At 31.1% G+C, this 19985-nt stretch overlaps 4 protein-coding genes across 4 annotated transcripts; all 4 read left to right on the top strand.

Annotated features, from left to right (window-relative positions):
* Positions 1–899: 899 nt before the first annotated feature.
* Positions 900–5607, top strand: HELRODRAFT_168357 (hypothetical protein; the record flags this gene model as incomplete). The annotated part of the gene is made up of 11 exons (XM_009014221.1): positions 900–1104; positions 1523–1756; positions 2225–2405; positions 2618–2724; positions 2822–2985; positions 3564–3668; positions 4196–4322; positions 4465–4543; positions 4796–4853; positions 4963–5115; positions 5257–5607. The coding sequence occupies 11 exons, from the start codon at positions 900–902 to the stop codon at positions 5605–5607; spliced, it is 1764 nt and encodes a 587-aa protein (XP_009012469.1).
* Positions 5608–7152: 1545 nt separating this feature from the next.
* HELRODRAFT_168356 (hypothetical protein) lies at positions 7153–11787 on the top strand (the record flags this gene model as incomplete). Its single annotated transcript, XM_009014220.1, has 11 exons — positions 7153–7273; positions 8212–8442; positions 8907–9102; positions 9206–9312; positions 9383–9560; positions 9770–9905; positions 10225–10351; positions 10607–10685; positions 10964–11021; positions 11227–11376; positions 11605–11787. The coding sequence occupies 11 exons, from the start codon at positions 7153–7155 to the stop codon at positions 11785–11787; spliced, it is 1566 nt and encodes a 521-aa protein (XP_009012468.1).
* A 3342-nt stretch (positions 11788–15129) lies between these two features.
* Positions 15130–17273, top strand: HELRODRAFT_168355 (hypothetical protein; the record flags this gene model as incomplete). The annotated part of the gene is made up of 6 exons (XM_009014219.1): positions 15130–15310; positions 15425–15502; positions 15916–16146; positions 16511–16685; positions 16874–16980; positions 17104–17273. The coding sequence occupies 6 exons, from the start codon at positions 15130–15132 to the stop codon at positions 17271–17273; spliced, it is 942 nt and encodes a 313-aa protein (XP_009012467.1).
* Positions 17274–18039: 766 nt separating this feature from the next.
* On the top strand, positions 18040–19610 carry HELRODRAFT_168354 (hypothetical protein; the record flags this gene model as incomplete). Its single annotated transcript, XM_009014218.1, has 6 exons — positions 18040–18153; positions 18327–18453; positions 18547–18625; positions 18758–18815; positions 18971–19120; positions 19395–19610. 6 exons carry the CDS (start codon positions 18040–18042, stop codon positions 19608–19610), a joined length of 744 nt encoding a protein of 247 aa, XP_009012466.1.
* Between the last annotated feature and the right edge of the window lie 375 nt (positions 19611–19985).

Here is a 19985-nt window from a genome sequence, read left to right as displayed (position 1 = left end):
CTAATCCAGCCCTCAGTCAAAACAACGAAACTTATTTCTAAATAATTTTTCAGATTTGATTAATTAAATTTGAAGAAACGGTTATATAAACGGATAGAGATGAAAGTTTCTTAAAAATTTTGTTTATTTTGTTTATTTAAAAATTTGGCATATATAACTTGCGTTAAAGCCCATTATTTATTTATATTTATTTATATTTATTTATTTACAATGGATGAAAAAATTGTTTTTTTAGAAAATTAGAAAATTATATAAACTTTTATAAAATTGAAATCACATAAATAATTCGCCAGTGAACGACACACAAATTTCATTAAATTTTTATTTTTCTTGAGATAATATTTCATTTTTATAAATTAGCTCCATTAAAAGTTTTAACAAACAATACCGTGATTTAGTTTAATAGCTTTGTGCCCATTTTCTGCTCACTGAGATTATCAAATGTGTCCAAGCCAGACTAAACTAACAAAGTAGAAGAAAGTATAAATATACACAAACATATATATTTACAACCAATTTGGTGGTTTTTCCATTTGTGGACGTGTTAGGTTTAAACATTTTACTTCAAGATTTGAAGTCGCGAAAAAAGAATGAAAGAACGAAAGCGAACTTGAAAACACGTCGTTCGTGCATTTCATCAGCCGGTTGTTTAAACAGCTCTAAAAACCCTTTCAACAAAATACACAAATCTGATTAGAGAATCATCGATTGGTTCGAGTACCAAGCACAAGGTAACAGCAATTTTTTGTTGTTGTTTGTTTAATAAATTTGCACCAAAAGCACCTTCAGCTCTTTTTACATGATACATCATCACTTACAACGTTTTGCAGTTCTACCATACTATTTTCTTAAAAATTACAGATAATTCGTTTGCTATCACACTGTTTCTTTCATTCCCAATGTTACAAAGTTGTCAGATGTTTAATCCGAACGACTACGACGAATCTTTCTACCGCAGTGGATTCATTTTGAATGGTAATAATAATAATGTTGGCAGCAATCAAACAGTCAAATTTCAGCAAAAAAACGAAATCGTAAAAATTTGGAGTCATTTCGCAAGTCTAACAACTTCGCACGGCATTCCCCACATTGATCATGCCAGAGGTTTCAAAACGTTTCCACTTATTAATTTTATTGCTACAGAAAGTTATGAATTTTATCTAAATAAACACAAGTTAATTCGTTTTTTTATATTTAAACAAACATCAACAATAATAATTATTTTGTAAATATAATTCGACGTATTTTATCTCCAGGGAGGTTAAGGAAATTTTTGTGGATCTTGGTGACATTAATTTGTGTTGGCGGGTTGATCTTCAACATGAATGAACTCTGTTAGCATTTTGCTTCTAGCTCTAAAAAACAATCTGAACTATCACATTCGATTAATGAATGACGCAATTTTAATTATTTAATTAAATATTAAGTTTGGCTATTGAAACTTCTTAAGTCTGTTACATTATTTGTAACTATTGCGTGAAAATTTTAAGCACCCAGTGATAACACTAATATAATATTTCAGGCGTCAAATTCTTGAAATATGGAGTTGACGTGAAGTTCAGCGTTGAACAGGCCAATCCGATGACATTCCCTGCTGTGACGGTCTGCAACAACAACCCCATCAAAAAATCAAGTGTCGCCGGCATTCAAAGATTGAACAACTCTATCATAAGCTACAACAACGATATTGAGTCTCTCATATGTTCAAACAATATTTCCTATCTATCCAAACAACCTGTCAATGCACCGAACTCATGTAGGTTTTTATCTGGCAAGATGAAATATTTTACATTATTTATGCTTAATTTTTTATTAAAATATTTAGTTTCATTATAAATGGCCATTTAAAATAATAGAGCCGATAACACTTCTATATTATTCAATTGTCAGATTTTCCTAAGCGATTTCAAAACTTGAACTAAACATTAAATATACATTGATAGATCAACATGAATATATAAATAGAATTGAATAAATTTTTAAATTTATATATGGATTTGTTTATTTCCATAATAACATCAGGATAAAGTTACTTATTTGTAAGTAAACATAATAAATAATAAAGGTATCTAATAAAATTTGTTTTACAGTAAAGAGATATAAATTTTTAGAAGCCATAATGTTATAAATTTCATTGGCACTGTTTGGTCCAGTCATACATGTCAAAGATTTGGTAAGAAATAATTTAACTGAAAACAAATTTCCAAAAAATAACTGTTGACAGCAAAATGCATCGTAAGCAGTGGATCGTCAGAGGATGGCAAGCAGGAAAAAATTGATTTCAAGATGAGGAAAATCGTACAAGAGATCTACTACGAAATGCGTAGCACTGACATATATTCGAAGGGACATATCATTGACGACCTGGTGGTTGATTGTCGCTTCTCAGGAAAGTACTGCTTTGGGTTGGAAAAAATTAGACATCCATTTGATTTAGCAATATTATTTTTTTTTAATTTCAATAGTTTTAGCAAATTTTATTATTTATTTATTTATTTAACAACTGACCAGAGGGCATCAAGATGTTTCGTACCCAGTCAGAAATTATATTTAAAAATAATAAGTTTTTTAAATAATAAGTTGCTCGACTTTGAATGTTAATTCATTTTCAATTTAGAGACTTCACGACTATGTACAATATACGATATGGGAATTGCTACACATTCAACGCGGCCGAAGAAGGCAAACCTCTGAAGACTATCAATTATCCCGGTCCAAACAACGGTGAAGCTTTTTTCGAACGCGTCACTTGAAATTTCATCATACAATTAAACAATTTTATTTTAATTTAACACTGTTTTTATTCATGGAACCACGGTAGGTCTTTCAATAATTTTCAACGTGGAACAGGATGAATACATCGGAGAAGTGACACAATACGCTGGCTTGAGAGTGGTGGTTCATGACCCGAAGAAGATGCCCTTCCCAGATGACGAGGGCATCCTTGTGCCTCCGAACGCCCTTACTCATATCGGAGTACAACTGGTTTGTTTGTGTTAATGAATAAATCATTAGTACTATTAAATTGTATGGTGGAGAGTAATAATATTGTTATAACCGCGGGAATGATCGAATTGCGCTAAATTATTTATCATTTGATTATTGTTTTCTTTGCTGTATTTTTAATCTTTGGAAAGATTGTAAAATTGTATCTATGCTAAAAATTGGTTATAAATACGCCCTACGTAGTCAGGTTTACAAGTCAGGTTTCCAGCAGAGAAAGTGAAGTCGTAAATGTGATTTCTGTAGTTACTTGGATGAGTTTATTGTTTCTATTACTGTTGGTTTTAAAATAAATGTTCAACAAACTTTGCTTTTGACTATCGTCGAAAGCTACAACACTTGTTGGAAATATAGAGATCTTTGAAATTATAACATCGGTGTTGGTAGTTACGAGAGTCAACGGTTATAACAATATAAACCCACTTTGTGTTCGTAGTACGATGTTTAGAGCTTGTTTATAAGAATATTCTACTTCTTGATCTTCTAATTTTAATTGAAATTTTGAATATTTCAAGTTTTTTGTACAAAATTATGTAACTAAAATTGTTGAAATAATGTAGGAGACAGTTTCGAGGCTGAATGAAAGTTACGGCAAGTGTAACAGCAATGACAACCCAATTAAAACCAACTACCAACTCACGTACAACAAATCCTATTGCCAGAAGGTTTATAATTACTTGAGAATGAACTGGCCTTATGAATTATTTAAAATATGGTTTAATAAATTTTAATGATAAAATTTGATGGTTATGTAATATAAAATTGTTCATAATTAACCTGCTTCAACATATAAATTTAAAAGCCACCTCTAGCAAACGAGAAAAGAAATTTAAATTGAAAAATAAATTTATTATAGCTATCAAAATTTTTTTAAAGACTAAACAAGAAAATGAACTTTTTAGTTTACACCAAGTTTTTGTTTTGATAAAGCTCTTTGGCTGAGCAAGCAGCTGGATTCCATTTTTACATTCTATTTCTTACATTCTATTTCCTAAATTTTTTACATTCCATTTCTTACATTACTTTTCTTACAGCCAAAAAAATGGTCAATTACGTGTGACGTACCTTTATAATCTCAATTATTGTTATGTCGTTGCTGTGAGAGGAATATCAATTAATGAGTCATGATTGATTTATATGCATTTTACGTAAGAAAATTTAGAATTTATTTTCCACTTTTTGCAACCTACAGGGTTGTGAATACACTTGTCTGGGAAAAGAAGTTATCGACCGATGCAAATGCAAGGCAGTCAAATACGCCGTCTTCCCAGCTAACGAAGACCCAATAAGAACCTGCCAATCACAAAACAAAAGCGACGGTAGATAAAAAAATTAATCACATTTTGTCGTCAATGCGTGTCCAATTCGTTGTTTTTCACGTTTCTTTATCTATGTACGTATAATTTATTGTTTTTTCTTGAAAATTATTTTATATTGAAGAAAATTAAAATAACTGAACAGAAGAATGTATGGCGGAGGTAACACAATCCAGCGAAAATGGTTCATCGCAGTGCAATAATGACTGTCCTAAACCATGCCAGTTAGTTTAACTTTAAATTATTCACTATTATTATGAGTTGAATTCATATAAAATTTAAAAAAATCAGTATTTATGCCAAAGTAAATTATAAAATTGAAATAAATGTGGCGAAAGTTTTTAAGAAGAGTTAAGATTATAGATATTATTTTTTTAATCTGTTCTCTCTATTCTATTCTTTATTTCGATATTTGCAGCTAGCTGATCAATTTGTTTATTTGCACGTTAATTCGTCAACTGAATTTGTTCCAACAGAGAAAATATCTACGTCATCTCCATCAGCACATCCATGTGGCCATCAGAAAATTATAAGGTTAACTAATTTATTTATTTTGAAAAATAAATTTCAACCAATCGAAACAAAGCTATTTTGATTTCTATCATTTTTTAATTTAGAATTTTAAAAAAATTTCCTTTCCAAGGCAACATTAATGAAAATACTAGAGAAGCACCACGACATATTCCCTAGAGAACTCAACGACAGTGATTACTTCATCGATTCGAACTACGGCAGGTTGGTCGTCTACTACAGCACGCTGGCCTACACGCAGACTAGTGAGACCCCGTCGTACGAGGTAGGAACAGAGCATCATAACTAATTGCAACAGTTGCCATTATTATCGCATGAACACTTAAAAATTGAAGAACGAGTCGTGCACAATTTAAATTTAAAATTGAATAAATTAATTAGATCTTATTTTAACACAACGCCACAGTTGAAACAATTTCTATCTGACATCGGAGGCATACTTGGGTTGTACATCGGCTTCTCCGTGCTGACGTTTGTAGAATTCATCGAACTCATCTACGACATTTGTCTGTCCATGTTCACAGGTGGATGTTCGAGAAAAAAATACAAAATTTTTCATAAAAAATTTGACAACTCTAGTTTCGATTACAACTACGACAACAATGGTATAACCAATAACAACAACAACAAAATTGACAACTTGAATAAAGTTAAAAACGATACTTCAAACGCAACAAATTGCAATAAAATTTATAAAAACATTGACGAAATTTGCGACGGTTTTACAGTTAACATCGGCACAGTTGATGTTGATTAGAAAGTGAGGAATGTGTTATTAATTGCTCATGATTTTATTGCTAGATTGTTTCACCGCCAGTACTACGATTAACAACACATTTGTTACAAGACCTACAAGTAGGGTGGTAAATTTTGTTGTATATGTTTGAATTGAATCAAAAGATGGTATAATTTCCCAGACAAATGACATGTGGCAAATAAGAGATAAGTTCTGGTTTTTCGTTTCATTGACAGAATTGTTTTTTTAGTTTTAGTTAAGCGTGATATAGTATAGCAAATCACTGTTTATGTTTCAATGTTGATAAACACCTTTTACAATTTCCTATTAACCACTTGATTTTTTAAAAATTCATAAAAATGAAGTTATTTATCACATTTTAAAATTGAAGATTTTGAAAAATTTGCGAGTCATTGATTTCCTGTTATGTGTATTTCAGCAAACTAAATTTGCACTAGACTGTAACTAACCCTATTATGCAGCTGTAATCTGCCTGTTATTCAGTGAATGTTAATCAGCGAGTCTCATCAACGAATGAATAAAGTTTTATAAAGAGCAGCCAGCAGCAGACGTGTGTGTTAATTATTTAACGATAATGCTCTCGATCGACAGTTTCATACGTGTCCTGGAATAAGTTCTTGAATTGATTCTATCATAGATTCTATGATGAACATGAAACAGATGCTTGTGTTTGCACGCTGCTAGAGTGACGAATAACATTCAAAATTTTGTTCAATAATTGTTTGTAAAATTTTCTAAGTAGTTGTTTGGACATAATAACATTTTGAAAATTATGTACATTAAATGTAATCAGATATAAATAGTTATAATAAACAAAATATAAAACACATAATGGTAGTTATTTGAATATATGATGTTATACAAAGTTGTACAGATCACAAAAACTTCAGTAAAGGCTGTTTGAGTGTAAAAAATTCAACTTGGATGTTAGTTTGCCCTAATAAAAATACCGGAATATGACATTTTTCATGGCAATTTGAATAATATTGTAATAAATATTGAACTATCGAAAGAAGCATCGGATGAAAAAAAATATGGCACACACACACTCATATATACTATATAGCCTATTCATTCATACACGTACCCATATATAGCACTTATAATATGCGCATTATAATCCTCATGTAGAGATTTATTAAATCATTTCTTTGTGTGTGTGTGTAAATCATTTCTTTGTGTGTGTGTGTGGGGGTATATCTATGCTAACGTGCGGATTTGTAAGTATGAATCAAAAATAAATGCTTACATTAACATATGTTCTAATAAGATACACACATCGTGCATAATCGAACGACTTTGAAATTTATATCCATTCAATGTGAAATGATTTGAAAGTCTTTGAAAATAGAACTATATGAACAACATTTACTAGTCATTCTAATGTTCAGTGAGTAATTCGTTTGAAAAATTTTCGTTATGTGATTTTGAGAAAGCAGTAGAGAGTATGGATAGCTCAGAACACCGCCTCGGAAATATTATTTTAGTCAGTAGTTCTCTTGAGTTACAAGTTTAAATTTTATATTAAAATTAGAAGAATACAAAATGGAGGATAAACGAGTTGACCAAGACGGGACAAACGATGAAGGTGATCTTAGTAAAATATGGAGCGAATTCGCGAGTGTGACCACCTCACACGGCATTCAGCGCATGAATAATGCTAAAAGTCGGTTGTTTCGTTTTTTTATAAATTGCTTTGCAAACAATGTTTTGATTCTTAAATATATTTTAAATTAGTGACTGAGATGGATTGCGACTGGTACTTCCGTTTTGATTTGTAACAAATTTAGAAAGTCTATAGGCGGGATGATTGTTAAAGTTTTTATGTCGTTGGATAGGTTCACAGTGAGAGCGTTGCTGGTGCACAGTGATAGAATAAAAAGGCTGTTAACATTTCGGAACAACACATTTTATACTATCATTGAAAAATTTACAAATAAAATTTTTTCCTTATAGCTGAAAAGTGCAAATTTTAGTAAAATTTAAAGTTTTAACGTGCACAAGCAATTTTTTGGAAGGCAAAGTGCCGTAACCAGTGAGCAAGTTCAAATTCAAAAATTCATTTCATCATATGCGAAAGTTTATTACGTTTTAAATACTTGGGGAAATGATTACTTTCTAAACTATGTTTTAAATTAATTATTTGTTAGCTTATAATATTTTTTTATCATACTAATGAAGGAAAACAAAGCAGAATCATTATTCCAAAAGAATTTGACTTCATTCTTCTACCTTCTATATTTCATTTGCTTTAGCATTTTATTTTGGTACATATTCAACAGATTATCATTTAAAGATTGTTCTAGATGAACGATTGTTTAATGTTTTTACTGCTAGGTTCTATCAGCATCCTTTTTAAACTTCTCATTATAAATAAATTTTTCATACTTACAATTAATTAAAAAATTTTAAAGACAAATTGAAGAAAATCATATGGTTAATAATTATATTGGCCAGTGTCCTAGGACTGACTATCAACTTCTATTCGTTATGTAAGTCATACTTGAAAATTTGAAAAATTATTTATTAAAAATTTAAACTTAAGAGGTGTGATTATTGTTCAATTGTTTTACATATTATAATACAAAACTGTTCATCATCTAGGTAAAAAATACTTAAAATACGAAGTTGACGTTAATTTCAAAGTTGAACAAGCCAAGTCATTAAAATTCCCGGCCGTCACCATCTGCAACAACAATCCCATTAGAAAATCCCTTCTAAAAAGCTCTCCTGCTTTTGAACAAATTCATGCACTGGTTGAAGAATACGTCCAGATATATAAATTCTCTTTCTGCCGTGACAACGATTCACTTTCGGAAGATTCTTACGAAAACGGTTCGTCATTTCTTGCGCCAATGTGACATGTATGGTGCTTTGAACGTAATGTTATTATTAATTACTTTGAGGTGATTATATTTCACTAAATTTTGGTCACTGCGAAGCAATTAAATTTAGTCATTTAAATAAATTATATACAGTTATATACAGTACAAAATTGTTCTTTCAATTTTCCTTCTCTATAACGGTCAGTGTCAGATTCGTATTTTTTAAAGAATAATAAATAATTATTACTGTCACCGACATTTTTTAAAAGTATAAGCCACTTCTACAACAAATTTCTGGTTGAGCCACTGACCGCAAGTTGTCACCGACTTGCTGTTTAATGTCGTTGTTTAACTCATAACCGATTTTAGTATATATTCATTTTTTATTTAATTTATTTATCACAATTGAAATAATGTTATAATGTTATCTATCTATTTACAATATTTTGAAATGTTTAAAATAACGCCGAACAGAGGAGGCAAGTGATTGTATTCCGTTTTCAGAGGCGTCAGTTTCAGAATTTGAAAAAAGTTTAGACACTGATGTAGGAGTTAGAATAAAAGAAACGTATGAAGCTTTAGAAGAAAGTTACAAGTTTGATGCTGGTCACCAATTTGATCAATTAATATTGGACTGCGAATTCGCTGGTGTTTCTTGCATGGATACCAAGTTTGTGCAAACTATTATATAATTCTAGACGCACATAACTTTTTGCATTCATACAAATGAGTTTCTCTCTGTGTTAAATTTCACTTCAAATCATATTAAAAAGTGATTTTGTGCATACTGTAAACAATGTCTATGGAAACTGTTACACCTTCAATTCTGCATTGTTAGCTAAAGAAATCAAGGTAACCAAACTGTCTGGTCCTAAATATGGTAATGTTTGACTTGGTGGTGTCTAGCTTGCAAATCCAACGCTCACTTATAACATAAACTAATTTGACAGGTTTGAAAATAACATTCAACGTTGAGCAGAATGAATACATTGAGACATCTGAAACTGCAGGCTTGAGAGTTCTCATTCACGATCCCCAACGTATGCCCTTCCCAGAGGATGAAGGTTTCTTAGTGGCTACAAACGCGCTCACCCATGTTGCAGTTGAAGTGGTTTGTTTTGTAAGAGGGTCAGTGTTATTAGGTGGTTGGTTTTACCAAATAGATGGATTTATCGAGGGGTTGGTTTCAATGGAAGGTTTATTTGTCGGGTAGTTACTTCAACGGTTTCAGTTATATTAATGAACATCATTGTACAAACATTCTGAGCAAATTTTTTTCGTTGAAAAAATAGATGAAAAAATTAAGAAAAATATATTAACCATTTTTGTACGTTTAGGAATTTTTTATTAGTAACATTTTATTATAAGGAAACTATGCTTAGAATGAACGGAAGTTATGGGAATTGTTACGCAGAAGGTCTGCCAAAGGAAACAAACTATCAGCATCAGTACAACTTGAGCTACTGCCAAAAAGTATTTCGTTTTACTATTAGATGAATAATTGGTAATAATTTTAGATTTGATTTTTGGGTTGAGTTTGTGAATAAATAGTTCAAATTATATTTTAAATTTTAATTCGTGGAAAACAAAGAGACTGATAATATTAATAAGTTTAGTGACAGTGGCTCGCTTCTAAAACATTCAATCTTGGCTTATTATTATCGTTTTTATGCGTTAATTAGTGATGATGTTTTTCAAAGTTACAAAAATTTGATAAGCAAATTTCAAAATGTGTAGTTGTTAATAAAAGTAAAAAATGTTTCGACAGCAAAAAATGAAACCTAACCTGCAGGGATGCCATTACACACGCCTGAGCGAGGAAATATACCACAGGCGTGCATGCGTCGACGTCAAGTTCACTGCGATGTTGAATGTGCCGAAGTCCAGAAAAATTTGTTCAACCAGCAACGAAATTGAAAGTAACTATAGTTTCATAATTCTAAATTTGTTTTATTAACTGTTAACATTAATATAAAGATGGTGAAAAAGCAGGTAAAATTTAGCTGCTTTTTCAGTTAAATTCTTAACAGGATAATATTGAGAATTACTAATTAAAATTTTATTAAATCACTAAAAAATATATATGTTGCGAGTTAAATATATATGTTGCGAGTTAGTATGTACAGTTCTGGTTCTTTATTCTGATGAGAAATATTCACTAAATTCTCTCATAGAAAACTGCGCAAACGAAACCTTAGCAGCGTACGAAGACGGCTTACTGTTTGGTTATGAGATGTGTCCACCACCTTGCAAGTCAGTCCGTTTGATATCAGCTGCAGTTATAGACTTTGTCAATATTTGACTTATACGAAGCGCGGTTGTTTTTGATTTATAAATATTTCATTCCCGTAAAAATGTGATATATAAACCGATATCAAATAATTTTAAAAACTTTCCTAACTCAATGGTGACTTTGCCACAATAATTCATTGTTAGATTATTGTAATCAAAGTTCTATTTTTTTTAATTATCAAACTGTTTTTGTTGCTAAAATTTTAAAATAAATCTTAACCTATTTATTTTGTCATTAGGGAAAATATTTACAAAACATCTATCAGCTCATCTAAATGGCCAGCCAAAAATACAAAGGTTTATTTTCTATGTTCTATATTCCAACAACTCTATCCTCGACATTTTATTTTCTAGCCTTGAAAATGTCAAACCATTTAAAATCACAAAGCAATTCAAGTGACACAGTTTCATTACATTAGTGAAGAACGCTGAATAAAAACTGATAAATGTACTGTTACCTTTATACTAGCAATTATGATCTACATTTCGTTAAATCGTACAGGATCTAATGGCATCATTCATAGATAAAATCTGTCGTGTAGCCGAACACGAAGATAAGTCATGTAACATAGACATAAAAGATTGCGGGATGCTCTTCATCTATTTTGAAACTCTTTCGCATTTAATCGTCGAAGAATCTCCGTCGTATGAAGTATTATTCGTCTGGATTTCAGTTTTCAGTTTTAGTCTCTAAACTTTTGATTGTTTTTATTCAACTTCCCTCCAATCTATTTTAAATTTTATAATTACTAACACTTTGATGCTTTATAATTACTATTTTTATTTTCAATTGCTTTTTTGAAAATTGAAAATCTTTAAAAAAGTGAAACAAATAATACAACATTAATTTTAAATAAAATAAATTTTAAATCTGAAACAGTTTCATCAGTTGCTGTCTGATATCGGAGGTGTCCTGGGATTGTACATAGGCTTCTCACTGCTGACCATCGTGGAGTTCATTGAATTAATTTTTGAAATTTGTAGAGCGAGATTTCGCAAAAGATGTTTAAGAAGAAAAAAGATTTCAAACGCCAGATCCGCTGAGTTACGCCAATTAAGTTAATTACTACTCCAAGAACATTGAACATGTGAAATAGTAAAACAATTGTTCTTGAAAGTTATTTACAATTTTTGACACTGTGTTTATGTTTTGTGTTGTATAATTCATTTCAATTTTTCCGAGTTATTTCATAAATTTTTTCAATTATGTTTACTTTATTCGTAACAAATTAATCGTTGAATTTTTTCATATTGATTTAAATGACATTATATATAAACTTGTTAGGAATTTAATTCTGAAAAGAAAATTGTAAAAAATGTAACAATTATTTAATCTTAAACGTAAAGCTGAATGTTAGCCTATCTGCCTTTGTAGCAACAACGTTGAAAATAAACAATACACCAACTTTTTAATGAGTTTTTGATAAGAGTGTTCTTTTTCTCGTGTTTCATATGTTTTTTTGGCAAAAATGTTATTTTTTTTAATTTCTGTCTGATTGAAATTTTATGAGGTAGAGAAATTTGATATGCGCAGAAATTTGTAATGATTGTTTATAATTACTAATTATTATAAGTTTAAGGCTGAACAACTTCAACTTGTATATGTATTTAATTTTACTAGAAATATATTGAAGTCCAGTAAAAAATACGAAAATACAAATTGTGCTAAGCTTGAGCATACATATTATATACTCTCACTCATATTCTCTCTTCATTTCTCTTTCTCTCTCTCTCTCTCTCTCTCTCTCTCTCTCTCTCTCTCTCTTATAAAAGTGTATGTGTGCGATTGTCTGTGTGTTTGTATGTATATGTGTGTGTTTAATAAATTTAGCTGCACAGTTTCACAGCAATCCGAGTAAATTTAACAAAAGCACAACAAAAATTGTTGTTATAATTATTTCACATCCCTATATATATATATATATATTATTATTATTATCAACAATTTATTAAGCGCATTATAAAATTGAAATTTTTCGAAAGCGCTCTCTATTATAAATGAAATCAGTGAAGGTCAATAAAGTACAAATCAATAAAGTATTTCTATGTCAAAATAAATATGTTTTTAAGTTCCTCTTAAAATCATCAAGCTTTAGTCCAGGCATTCTGAGCGATTGCGGAAGACTGTTCCAGGCAATTGGTTCTGACACGGCAATATTTCTAGTTGCAGTTTGTAGTTGAGTTGTTGTCACTCCCAGTAGGTTGGCATAGTCTGATCTCAATTTTACACCTGTTGAAGAAGCTGGTTTTTTTAAGATTTTATTTGCTAGATATTCTGGTAACAACCCGTTCAAAGCCTTATACATAGTCACACAATTCTTATAGTTGATTCTTTTTTTCACTGTTAGCCAATGTAGGTCTCTTAAAATGGGTGTCACATGGTCATACTTTCTACGTCCAACAGTTATTTTTGCAGCTCTATTCTATATCGATTGAAGAAAAGCAATAGATCTCTCTTGTAATCCATTGAACAAGCTATTGCAGTAGTCTAACCGTAAATAAACAAACGCATGAATTAGTGTTTGCATGGTTGTTTGATGTAAATATTTTCGAACGCGGTATAACTGGCAAAGCTGATAAGAACATGATTTGGATATGGTTTTTATATGATCTTTAAAAGATAATCTCGAGTCAAAAATACATCCTAGGTTTGTTGCATTTTCACAGAATTGTATTTCATTATTATCAATTTTGACTGAATTAATATTAATTTTAGAAAGCTGTTGCCATGTACCGACAGGTAAAAATTGAGTTTTATCTTGATTCAATTTGAGACGATTTCTTGACATCCATGTACCTATTATAGTCAAGCATTCAATGAGATTTTCAACTTTACTTTCAAACAGTTCTGGTTCACTGCTAACTATTATTTGGATATCATCAGCGTACGCATGATATGAAAATCCAAAGGATTCTATTACTTCATATACTTCAGCAGTGTACAGTACAAACAGAATAGGTCCCAGGACTGAGCCTTGTGGTACACCAGATGACATTGCTTCAATACCAGATAATTTGTTCCCGAAAAAAACCTGCTGAGTTCTACCAAACAAGTACGAATTGAACCAATTAGCTACAATTCCAGTAACTCCGTAATCACATTGTAGGCGATTCATCAGGATTTGATGGTCTACGCAATCGAGGGCAGCACTCATGTCCAAGAATGTAAGCAACGAAACATATTGTTTATCAATTGCATTAAACAACTCAGACATAACATACAGCAGTGCTGTTTCAGTTGAGTGATAACGTTTATATCCAGATTGAAATACTGGTATTAAGCTATTTTTGTGTAGATGACTCAGTAGCTGACTGGCAACAACTCGTTCAATAACTTTAGAAACGAAGCAAATGTTTGATATGGGTCTGTAACTTTTCATTTCATTTCATTTCTATCGTCTTTCATTTTCTTCAAGACAGGTGTAATAACTGCGTGCTTACATTTATTCGGAAATACTCCCTTTTGCAAACATAAGTTAACGAAGCTTGCGAGAAAAACAATAAAAATATCTATATGTTTTTTAAGCACATGAGTCGGAAAAACATCTAACATACAGGTTTTAGCCGGTAGATCAAGCACAATTTTCTTTATGTCTAGTTCCTCAACGACGGCAAAATTTGTGAGCAGACAATTTTCGGTAAGCCTACATCTGTCAAAAGTAGGTTTTTCGTTAATACTAATAGTATGCTTGATCCGATCGGTCTTTTCTTGAAAAAAACCCATAAATTGAGAAGCCGTGATGTCAACATTATCATAAAGTAAGCTATAGTTACTTTTACAAAGAATTTTGTTTACTACGTTCCATAGACCCTTTGAATCACCATTACTATCAGCAATCAACGTTTTCCAGTAATCATTTCTTTTTAAGTTGGCGTATATATATATATATATATATATATATAAATATATATATATATATGTGTGTGTGTGTGTGTGAGTGTGTGTGTGTGTGTGTGTGTGTGTGTGTGTGTGTGTGTGTGTGTGTGGTGTGTGTGTGTGTGTGTGTGTGTGTGTGTTTGCATGTGTATTTCTATATTCGACGCCTTTTGAATGAAACGTTAACTACGTTATTTAAAAAACACCCTGTTAGTTTTTAGCTGGACAAACATGGCTGTAAACCTTTTAACAAAACAAATATATCGGTTCAATGGGGCATCGATCAGGTCGGGAACGGAAGCAAACCGAGGAAAATGTTTTCAAAATGTTTACTTAATAAATTGCATCGAGACAGGGCTCGCTGTTTTTCGGTAATGCATTGTTTTGTGAAAATAATGTGAAACATTTTTAATGTACGCACTGAAGGTTCATTTAGGTTTTTAAATATCACTTTTCTATAAATCGCATTCTCAATATGAGCTCCGGAGAGTTCTTCTGACATTTCATTGTTGAATAGTTAGTGGCAGGATGTTCAATCCAAATAATTTGAATGGACTTGACATTGGCAAGGAAGTTGATCAGAATAAAAAAAGAATCATCGCGCAGCAAGCAATGAATGTCGTCGAAAATAACGAAATCATGAAGATCTGGAGTGACTTTGCGAATTTCACAACATCGCACGGCATTCCACACATTGACCACGCCAGAGGTTTCCATGCTTGATCTAGTTTTTTAATTCCACATCTTTGAAAAATGTTTTAAAATAAATTTATAATACAAAAAATTTGTTAAATTATAAATTGAAATTAATATTAATAAAAAGGGAGAATAAGAAAGGTTTTGTGGACGGTACTAACGTTAATATGTTTGGGTATGTTGGTTGTCAACATGAAGGAACTATGTAAGTGTAAGATGTTTTTTGGATTGTTGCATCGAAAACAATGACTTATTAAAACATTTTCAGTCATAGTTAATTTTAACAAATTAGTTGTAAGTTGTACAACGCAATTTTTGTGGTGTTTATTTGCGCTTTTTCAACGTCTGATAAACAGCATACGTATTAAATGACCCAACATACGCATTGGAGCATGGTAGGTGGGGCTTTTTTGGTATTTGAACCTAGTGAGATCAAGGCAAGACTGGCTGCTTTACCTCTTCCTACCAACGCCCCCTCTATAATAAATCATCATACAATATAACATGCTATAACACATTAGAGTTTCAATAGCTAATAGTTTATTTAACGAATTCAAAATTTTTTTGCTGAGTTGTTAATTTTGATTAAAATTCTTGTTTATATTATTTTATTATTAGGCAACAAGTATTTAGACTTTGAAGTTGATATGAAATTTAGCGTCCAGCACAACCTCCCCCTGCTATTTCCAGCTGTGACGATATGCAACAACAACCCGATGAAAAAATCGAAAATTCCAGAAATTAAAGATTTAAATGAATCTATTATTAATTATCACAAAAAGATTGAAGCCTTGAAGTGTTCCGTGAATGATTCTTATCTATCGAAACCGCCACCTAGTTCAAACAACAGTACGTTTTCAAATATATCATAATATCATAATAATGAACTATATCATATAATGAACTACTATATCACATAATCATCATAATAATGAACTACTCTTTACCTCGAGTTATTAATTTTATTTTGTTTATAGGTGAGATGTTATGATTTCTATAAAACAATTGCATGCTTACCTGGTTCAAACGCAAATTAAATTAAGACCATCTATGGCTTGTGCTTACGTTACGCTGATTATTACATAAGCTAACAATGACGCTCATGAACAGCACATGTCTTGTGAGGATGACTGACATAATTTTTACAGTTACAACACTTAATTTTAAAATAAATAAAATGGCTTACAAGATATATACAAATTCTTGTTTCCAGCAAAATGTATTCCAACCAGTGGAAACAACAAAAATGAGAAAATTGATTTCAAGATGAGGAATCTCGCCGGCGAAATTTATTACGAAATGCGAAACTCTGCCCAATTTTATCACATCGGTCACACCATTGATGATTTGATTGTAGACTGTCAATTTTCTGGGAAATACTGCTTTGGGTTAGCAATGAGATTTTCTGAAAGCCACAAACTACAAATTAAAAATGAAATTTTCATAAATAATAAAACAAAATAGAATTATTTTTACAGACGCAACAAAATGTTTTTTTGTTTTTTTTTTTGACTTTTAAAATCATGTAAATAATTTCTAAAGATATAAAAAAAATAATGAATTTTTGAAAACGTAGAGAGTTCACCCACATGTACAGCGCGCGATATGGGAATTGTTTTACGTTCAATTCAGCTGAAGATGGGAAGTATCTTAAAACAATAAACAATTCTGGACCAAACAACGGTCAGTTTTAGCAAATAACATTATCAAATCATATCAATTTGTAATTTTGATTTAAAATATTAGTCTTCTGTTTAAATTGGAATTAAAAATGCTTGACAAACATGAAATTGATACAAAATACAGGACTTCTAATAACATTCAACGTGGAGCAAGATGAATACATCGGTGAGATTACGCAATACGCAGGATTGAGAGTGGTGGTTCATCATCCGAGGAATATGCCTTTCCCGGATGATGAGGGCATCCTTCTGGCTCCAAACGCTCTCACCCATATCGGAATTCAACTGGTTTAAAATACTTTTGATGTTTTGATTACAGTTACATCGCAGCTAATAATATTGTTATTATTATTTCCATGATAATTTTTATTAATTAAAATGTTAATATTATTATTAATACAATCATTATTAATATTTGAACACTTCGACAGCGTTTTTTACAAAAAGTTTTTTTAAGAAAGCTCTCAAATTTAATATCAAATTTGAATACTATTTTCAATCTTCAAATGTAGTTGATGATATCATATCAGTTGGGCTGCTGCTGCTACTGCGTGGGGAATCTCTCGACTGCCGCTGCAGTGTGAAGAATTTCTTGCAATTTGGCACGCTTCGGTCATGAAACTATCTTTGGTAGCTATATTTCAAATTTTGAAACCTATGCACAAACAAAATGACGGCACTGGGATGCGTTCGGTCCAGAATTTTGTTTTTCAAATTGAAACATTTTCTTTGGTACCAGCAAAATTTGTGCCTCAATTGAAGAATGGTTCTACCAACAACTGATTGCTTTTCAAAGGATTTTGGAGACATCGACAATACAACGATGTGCCTATAGCAGTGTAAAAAGCGCTTCTGACGTTTTTGAAAGAGAGGCGCTATATAAATTTAAACACAAATTAAAATATTTCAGTTAATCATTAACTTCTAAGAGTCCAGTTCACAATTTAATAATACGTTTTTTAATGAAATATTGATTGTAATAATTTCTATATTAGTTTTATGTTATAATTTCAATAGCATTTTTGTTTAACCGAAGGTTTTAATTTATATTTTTGCATTAATGGCTAAGAAAAAAACGAAGAGATTGGACGGGGACTATGGATATTGCTATCATGAAAATTCGCCTGAAAAAACAATCTACCAAAAATTATATAACAAGTCCTATTGCCAGAAGGTTTCAACGCCTTTTTTAAGTTATTCTGTTCAAATATTTTTCTCAACATTCTTTACTATTCATTAGAAACAAGTTTTTTGTTATTCGTTTGAAACAATTCGAAGTTTTTGATAATGGAATTACGAAATATGTAATGCCAAACAAATTAATCATCAGTCGATCATAACACGCAGGGCTGCCAGTACACATGTCTAAGCGCTGAGACACTTAGCGCATGTGGCTGCATTTTTTACAAGTATGCAGTATTCTCAGAGGACAATAAGAACAGGAGAACGTGTAAGACTGACAACCCAGACGATGGTGAATTATCTAAAAAATCTAATAATCGTTTCCAATTTATTGAATACTTTTTATTTGATAAGCATGATTATTTTGAATGATGTTTTTTGATAGAAAAATGCACGATGGGTGTATTGCAATCCAGTGAAAGCATTTCTCAACAATGCATCGATAAATGCTACGAACCGTGCGAGTAAGTCCCCAATTTGTTTCAATTTAAATAAACCATGCTATTTCATCATTCCTTAGTTTGTTTGTTGATTGTAAATTCAGTAATTAGTTAAATTAATTTTGATAAATCTTATGGTGCGCATTGTTACAACAGGGAAAGTGCTTATCCCATATCGTTAAGTTCGTCAGTGTGGCCATCAGAAAGTCACAAAGTTTGAAAATTTAGTTTAAACATAAAGAGCCGTTTAATAAATTGTTATTTTTAATAAACGGTGATAACAACTTTTAAGTTATTTTGCTACTAACAATATACTTTGTTTGATTTCAAATAAAAAAAGAACAATTATTTAATAAATTATTCCCTGAGGCAACACTGAAGACCATGCTCCAGAAACATCACAACAACTTCTCCAGGAATCACATCGATGATGACTACATAAAAACTAATTTTGGCAGGTTTGTTGTATACTTCAGCACGCTGACGTACACAGAACACAACGAAACTGGATCATACGAGGTGTGTCTAATTCGAACAATAATATAATATCATTTTAGACTCTTCTGAAATTTTAAGAAATATCAAAAATTTGTTTAAAAAAACTTTCATTTATGACCAAATCAGAAAACTTCAACAAAACAATTGCATTTGTTTACTAAATTAAGTAATTATTTTTTTTAATATATTTTACTGAAAACCTATTGACTTCCACAGAACCACATGGGTTTACAAACAAAAAAAATCGTCTAATTATATTCATATAACTGAAAACAACACAATAACGTGAAAACAGTTGAAGCAGTTGTTATCGGACTTCGGGGGCATCCTGGGCCTCTACATCGGCTTCTCCGTGCTGACTGGTGTCGAATTCATCGAACTCATCTACGACCTCTGTCTCTCCGGCTTCAACAGCAGGTACATTAAAAAGAGAGCCAAAACATTTCAAAACAATCCTAAAAACTCCGTCAAAAACAGCAACTTTGAATACGACGACAGCAACCAACCATGATCATCGTAATAATGGTTATGAAAGAAAAGTAGATCCGAATGTTGAGATTTTCAACAGTGGGAATAAAACTCCAGAAGACGTAAAAAATGTATGCGAAAATTTCACAATAAATATGACAACGGAAATATTTGAAATCAATTAGATCATCACAAGTGTACAAATATTTATATAGAAGTTAACTGATTTTGTCGTTTAAAATTGGAGAAAATGATTTTGTCAATATAAAACTCTGTAAAAATTGACATTGATGATAGGATGACTTCTTTTGTTCCTTTTTGATAAGAACACTTATTCAGAATGGTTGCTAATTGTATTGTTTCGAATTGTATTTATCTCATGCACTTACCTCAAAAATATTATTGTAATTGATCATTT

The sequence above is a fragment of the Helobdella robusta genome, assembly GCF_000326865.2.
Source record: "Helobdella robusta unplaced genomic scaffold HELROscaffold_13, whole genome shotgun sequence".
Lineage (NCBI taxonomy): Eukaryota > Metazoa > Annelida > Clitellata > Rhynchobdellida > Glossiphoniidae > Helobdella > Helobdella robusta.
This window is presented reverse-complemented; position numbering and strand designations above follow the sequence as displayed.